Source organism: Bactrocera tryoni, chromosome 4 (assembly GCF_016617805.1).
Source record: "Bactrocera tryoni isolate S06 chromosome 4, CSIRO_BtryS06_freeze2, whole genome shotgun sequence".
Lineage (NCBI taxonomy): Eukaryota > Metazoa > Arthropoda > Insecta > Diptera > Tephritidae > Bactrocera > Bactrocera tryoni.
In genome coordinates, this window is record NC_052502.1 from 12,382,450 (window position 1) to 12,389,631 (window position 7,182).

A 7,182-nucleotide genomic window follows, 5' to 3' on the forward strand; every position below is an offset into this window, starting at 1 on the left:
TTCTCTCAATAAATCTATTGCTTGATGCGATGTGTGGAGAAAGTGGCGCCATGTTGTTGAAACCAAATGTTGCCAAGATCATTAGCTTCAATTTCAGGAATCAAATAGTCGGTTATCATGGCGCGACAACCGTCGCCATTGACGGTTACGTTCCCACCGGCATCATTTTTGAAGAAATATGGATTGACCTACAAACCACGTCAAACCGTTGTTTTTTATGGATGAAATGGCAGCTATTGAATCTCTCCGCGTTGCTCCTCGTCCAAAATGTGGCAATTTTGATTGTTTACATACGCATTTAGCCAGAAATGGGCCTCATCGCTGAACAAAATTTGGTTCGAAAACGTTGGATCTTCTTGAAACTTTTCAGGAGCCCATAGAGCGGTCGAGCTGTTTCAGTTCTTGCACAAGCTCAATTTTGTATACTTTCAATTTAAGATCTCGATGTAAGATGCGTCAAGTCGTTCTATACGATAATACGACGTCCGAGTTGCTGCGAACGGCGCCGAACCGACTTTCCACAATATTCTTGTACGTTCTCAGCTACGGGTCATTTCCTCACTATACGTTGAAGGAAGCGACTAATTTCTTGTCGAAAGCTTGTAAACCTTCAAGTTTTACAGTACTTTTCTTTTATTTAACGGCATTTTCCAAATGTCCGATTTCGGGTTGAATGATTTGACATGCTTTCCCCGACGACCGTCATTAATGGGATAAAAAAAATCGATTATTTCGAATTTCTAAACCAGAATACCCCCTTAAAAGGAAGAAAACAAAATGCGCTTACTCTAATTAAATGTAAGTATTCGACAATACTTTATTAGTTTCATTGAAAATAGCGAATGATCTATATAATGCCTTCAATAAAATGTAAATATTTGGCAACTCTGGTGCGCAAGCTCGGCAAAATCGCGCCACAATTAATACTAGCCGCAACTACGCCAACAACTTTGTATTTGTCATTGTCGATCATAACCAATCCACCACCTGAGTCACCGCCACAAATATCTCTGCCCGGCGCAAAGGCACACACTTGAGTGTCCAAAATGCCATATGGGATACGACGATCCTTATAGATTGCAAAGATTGCGTTACATTGCGAAAGCGGTGTGTACATTAATTTGGCCATCATAGTAAAATGAATTCCCTTATATTTTCAATAAATGGACAGACAGTTTTGCAATTGGTTTTTTTTCAAGTTTTGTTTGAGCCCGCGTCAAAGATAGACACTAGCAAAGGGACAATACGAGATATTTTACAGTTATGCGACCGTCATTGGTTGCCCTAGAGCTAGAGAGATTTAAATAAGGATGGATACAAAAAGAAGCTCGTTGATGGGTACCACATGTGTTAACGGGAAAACAACCTAATGGATCGAATTTCCATCTGCGAATCGCTGATCGCTAAACAATCGATCCATTTCCAAAGCGGATGATTACTGCGCATGAAAAGTGAGTAACTTACAACAACATCAAGGAAAAACAATAATGGTTAAATCGCAGAGAGCCGGCGTGAACCCGCCAGTATTGACGGTCTGGAAGGTTTTGCTTTGTGCTTAGTGAAGCTCTTATCCCACGACCAAACTGTAAATTCGAACTTGGACCACCTGAAGGCGAGGCGGAGAAGTAGCTGACTAAACTTGGAATCTCTGAAAGTTTGCGATGTGTCCAATTGAAAAAATTACTAAATGACTTGTTTTAACTGATCACAATTTATACAATTTTATTCATTACAACAAATTATCATAAAAGGAAGTCGAATTATCGCAGAATCATACTTCTTACTTGTTCACCCCAATGCAATATAATCTTCCACAATCATGAAATGAATTTCTACAGAATTTTGGCACACACTTACTGAAATGATTTTAATAAAAAAAAGTTTAACTGATTTGCAATCAACAAATGCTGTCACCTACTCTTCCGTAAAAAAACTGAAGTGATAAGCTTTGTATAGTGAGGCTTTGGGTATCAAATTCGCCAATCTTTATTTATTTTTTGTTAATTAAACAATGACTGAATTATATTGATTTCATTTACAGACAGGTTGCGAAGAAACATTCGTTTGCTCTCTAGCATATGAGCCTTTTTCTTTGATGGAGAACTATATCTTACCGAAAGATATAACTTTTTAGAGAGTTGATGGTTTCGAACAATAACATTACAGGTACACGCTTGTAACACGGTTAATTGCTCTCTCAGCTCAATTTTTTGACGAGAGCACAGCGCTCAAAGATTGCGAACAGTGATTGCGAATGACTAGTGTACCTCAAGTACAAAAATATTTGGTAGCCGAGACAATTTAAATTAAAATTTCAACTTTTACTTCATTAATATAAGTAATGAACTTTAATGAACCAAATTTTTCCGCTAGAGACATTATACCATCAGTGTAAAACTTTTCTGGTTTCTCGGCGAAAAACTGCAAGGCTTCTCTTGGAACAAACTTTACTCCATTAAGGGAGTTCTGCATTGACCGAAACAAAAGTTATTCCGATGATGCAAGGTCAGGGCTATATGGTGGAGGCATCAAAACTTCCCAGCCAAGCTCTCCCAGATTTGGCCAAGTCTTCAAAGATGTGTGTGGTCTACCGTTATCCTGTAGGAAGACGAAGCCCTTTCAGTTCTGACCATTTTTTTTCGATTGCTTGCTTCAAACTCATAAGTTTTTGACAGTAAAATGTAGAATCAATCGTTCAATTAGGCTGGAGCAGCTCATAGTGGATGATTCATTTCCAATCCCACCAAACACTCAGCTTAACTTTTGGAGCGACCATTTGTTGAGCTTCACCACGCTTGGATCATGATCTTTTTCGCACATTATTGTCTTATTTGATCCACTTTTCCTCTTCTATTTCCATTCGCTTCAGTAATTGTTCGATTTCGTTTCAGCAAAGTATCGCAGATGTTAATTCGGTCCATTAAATTTTTCACAGACAATTCATGTGGTACCCAAATATCGAGCTTCTTTTTGTAGCCAGCCGTTTTTAAATTGTTCAAAACCATTTGATAATGAATGTTACGCTCCTTAGCGATGTCAAAGCTGTTTATGTGACGATCCTGGTCAATCTTTTCCATAATTTCATGGACTTTTTCAAGGATAGATCGACCAGAGCGAGGTGCATCTTTCACATCGAAATTTGCAGAACGGAAGCGAGCGAACCATTGTTGAGCTACGCGAACTGATACGCCGTAAACTTCACAAATTTTATTGGTAGCTTGTGTGACATCCTTCCTTTTTTATACAAAAATTTCAAAATATAGCGAATTTCTTCATAATTTTCGAACAGCTATGTTTTGCAACTTCCCCGAATTTAATTTTTTTGTTAAATGAAGCTTAAAATCTGACCTTTCCAGCACTATATACTTGTAGGGTATGTTGCAATGTGATTGGTGGCACTGGCGATATACGACTGCCACGACATCTATGACAAAATACGAAAAGACTTTTTCGACTACCCAATATTATGCACCAATTAAGAGAGAGTCCAAGCAATAATACAACAACGCAAAATGAGAAAAGATTCAGAATAAGTAAGGTAGTTTTGAGCTTTCGTTTTCGATTAATAATAAATATATTTATTTGTTCTAGGAAATTTTTTCTATAAATTAAGCAAATAATTTTTATAACTACCGAAGAATCCTACATTTTTACAAAATAATAACATAAAAACGTATCTAATTATATAATATATATAATACAGTTTTGTTACATGGCCACAGCAATCAGCCATCCGGCCATACAACGGCTTCGATAAAGTCTAAATATTCCGACACTCTGGTATACACACCCGGCAACTCCGAACCACACTCAAAGCCGAATGAAACTACGCCAACGACACGATAATTATTATAATGTTTATCTTTGACAATATGTATCGGACCGCCAGAGTCACCCTGGCAAGCATCGCTATCCGGTGAAAAGGCACAGAGCTGTGTGTCAACGATGCCGCGGTTGAGACGAATATCCTTGACATCAGCGTAACCTTGATCGCACAATAAAACGGGTATGTATGTCAAATTGGCCGCCAATAAACGATCGGAGGCCTCTAAAAATATAAAAGTAACAAATAAAGTAAATGAAAGTAATAAAAACAACAAGTCAACGTACTTTTATTTTCGGTTATGCCAAAACCGGTGACAATTAGATCAATATCATAAGGCAGTTCCATTTGGTCGGTGTGTAGACAGGTTGGATATACGCCTTGGCTAAACTCGGCATCTCTGGCCAATTCAATCAAAGCAATATCATCGTAAAAGCTAAACTCACTATAGTTTTGCGGTAAATGGGTTTGCTTATTTCAAATTTCAAAAACTATTAATAGCAACCACGAAAGTGTAGAGTTAATTTTATAAACTTACTTTAATATCTATATCCTGTCGATAGTCGATCTGAGTCTTATCATTAAAGTCACTTACGCCCAACACAACCTTGATTGGTTTTCCCTGTTTGTTGCGCACGCAATGTGCAGCTGTGAGCACGAAACGCTTATCGATTAAGACGCCACCACACCGCAATCTATCTGAGTCGAATATAATTCTCGCCATGTGCGGATACTCGCCGAAATTGGTCGCGGTTCCGTTAAGTACATGCGCTTGCAGACTGGGCATTAGCTGTTTTTCGATTTCTTTGCATGCTGAAATGTTTTTTTTAATTGCTGTATTGAATTTTTTTTGTGTGTTTTTCGCTATACTCACCACGATCAGCTGGGCGTTCCGATGAACGCAAACTTGTGGCATTGCTGCAAAAAACAAAAAAGTATAATTTATACATGACCACTAACATAGCTCTAATTTGTAAAAACCTCTTCATTGGCGGTCGTACTAATCCACCCATTGCTTCCCGCATCAACTCTTTGATACGCCGCTTACTTTCCTCGGGCGTAAGCCCCTTTAGCGAATCGCGTATGGATTTTGATGATATCGTGGTGAATTCCGTCGATTTAGTAGTTGTTGTTCTAAAACTCACTTCATTTCTATTAAATAGAGAGACTCATGTTCGGTACAATAAACTAAAATTGAGTAAAGTTGTGCTGAAAAATTACTTACGGACAACAAATGATCTCTTCAAAAACCGTGAATCCACAAGTCCCCACGAAAGTGCTATTGAGGCCCATCGCTGTCATTGCATCCTTTAAATGTGGACAATTTCCAGCTGTGTAGCATACCCCTCTATAATCGTCGGTTTCGCAGGGATCATTTTCTTTAATGAAAATAGAGCATGCATTAAGAAACGTATTTTTATCGACCAAGAAGAAGTCAAAATAACAATTATCCGTCTGAAGAATAACAAGGCTGCGGGGGCCGTTGGATTGCCGGCCGAGCTATTTAAACACGGCGACGAAGAACTGAAAAGGAGCATGCATCAACTCCTTTGTGGAATATGGGCGGACGAAAGCATGCCCGGGGATTGATATTTAAGTGTGCTCTGCCTACTCCACAAAAAGGAAGATCGCACAATCTACGCCAACTATTGTGGGATCGAGCTTATTGTGTGAAAGACTAAAGCCCACCGTGAACAAACTGATTAGAGCTTATCAGTGTGGCTTTAGACCTGCAAACTCTACAATCGACCAGATTTTAACCATGCACCAAGTCTTGGAAACTGTAAATGGTCATAATTTCGAAGTCGTAGAGAATTTCGTCTATCTTGGAACCAGCATTAACACCAACAACAACGTCAGCCTGGTAGGCAATTGAGAAAGTAAAACTACCAAAATCTGCAAGTCACTCATCATCGGGGTTCCGGGTGCAGATGGTGCAGAAGCATCGACGCTGACAACATTTGATGAGTCGGCGTTACGAATTTTCGACGGAAAGGTTCTGCGGAAGATTTATGGTCCACGATATACGACAACATTGACGTAGTTATTATTAAGAGACAGCGCCTACGCTGGCTAAGTTATGTCGTCCGAATGGATCTCTAGCTCTTAGAGTATTCGACGCAGTCGCCGAGTCAATAAAAGGCAGAGGGAAACCTCTATGCCGTTAGAAAGACCAGGTTGAGAAAGAGCTGGCTATACTTAGAATTTCCAATTTGCGCCAAACAACGAAAAGCAAGAACGACTGTCGCTGCCGCGCTTTTGTAAACTCGGCTATAAATACGTAAGCGATATCTACGCCATTAAATAAGAAGCTATGCCAAGAAGAGATGTGATTGTGATCATGAACTGACTAAAGCTAGTTAAATTAAAATCACACACACATTCTTAAAATGGTCACTAGAAATGGTAACTTCTAGACAATCGACTGCTCTTCTAAACAGAGCTCGTATCCATTCACGTAAGATTTCGGCTCTAAATTTAAGTGTCGTCGACATGGTCGAAACAGAATAAATTATGTTAAATAAGGTTTAACATCTCCGACAAATATAACTTACCTTCCTGATCTGCCGCGCCAAGCCTCGAACAAGCAAAAAGAACAATAAACACGAAGCTAATTCGCTTTGACGTCGCAAGCATTTTAATTGTGAATGAAACTCGGTTGCATTCGTTATTAAAAAATGTATGTAAACTGAATTTTCTGTTTTCTATTTATGAAGGATATTTTTTTCGTTATTTATAAGTTATTGGCAAAATTAAACAAAATAAATTTCTCACTTTGTTTCACGTTACACTCATATATTCTTATTTTTAGCTGGTTCTTCTATATATTATTTTTTTGGTTCAGTTATTATTAGAAAAAGTATAGACTTTTTCTCTGTGAGTTTTTGCAAAAACACTTGAACCGTAAAATGCCCGATCCAACCAAACGGCCGCTTCTGTTTCGCACAACTGAATATTCAAACCAAATTCTATCTCATCTCATCTCACCTTATTACATTGCGATAAGAATATTTCTGTTGAACAATATTTCCGCGAAACAGTTATTTATAAACAAGACTGCAATTTATTTTGTTCCCTGAAACATATACATAAGTGTTTATATGGTTGTAAGTGATCTCTATGATGCATGTAATCTGAACTTGAGCATGCTTTTTAGTGTAAAAATTGAAAGAGCTGATAATGAGATCTCTCAGTCAGTGCAACATTTTGGCGCACAATATTGAAATGCAAGCACTTCTGCGTATGCAGCCACGCGATTGCGTTTCCAAGAACTTCGACTTCCGGCTTCCAATAAAATTAATTTTAGTTATTTTGCTTTGTCCTGCTTTTTCTTGGAAGGTCTAAAGGTGCTTTTGAAC

General features: G+C 38.4%; 1 protein-coding gene across 1 annotated transcript; it reads right to left on the bottom strand.

The window, feature by feature from the left end:
- Positions 1 to 3,638: 3,638 nt before the first annotated feature.
- On the bottom strand, positions 3,639 to 6,843 carry LOC120775702 (serine protease persephone-like). The gene is made up of 7 exons (XM_040106013.1): positions 6,379 to 6,843; positions 5,049 to 5,202; positions 4,805 to 4,975; positions 4,698 to 4,741; positions 4,362 to 4,636; positions 4,111 to 4,294; positions 3,639 to 4,048 (listed from the first exon to the last, which is right to left on the bottom strand). Exons 1-7 carry the CDS (start codon positions 6,458 to 6,460, stop codon positions 3,726 to 3,728), a joined length of 1,233 nt encoding a protein of 410 aa, XP_039961947.1. The 5' UTR covers positions 6,461 to 6,843; the 3' UTR covers positions 3,639 to 3,725.
- Between the last annotated feature and the right edge of the window lie 339 nt (positions 6,844 to 7,182).

Bases quoted from the DNA above. Each gene is read 5' to 3' on its own strand.
- LOC120775702 (XM_040106013.1), bottom strand. From the start codon at position 6,460: ATGCTTGCGACGTCAAAGCGAATTAGCTTCGTGTTTATTGTTCTTTTT. The intron at 5,203-6,378 runs GTAAGTTATATT...TTTTCATTAAAG, and splicing joins TGGCGCGGCAGATCAGGAAG to AAAATGATCCCTGCGAAACC. The intron at 4,295-4,361 runs GTAAGTTTATAA...ATTTGAAATAAG, and splicing joins GACAGGATATAGATATTAAA to CAAACCCATTTACCGCAAAA.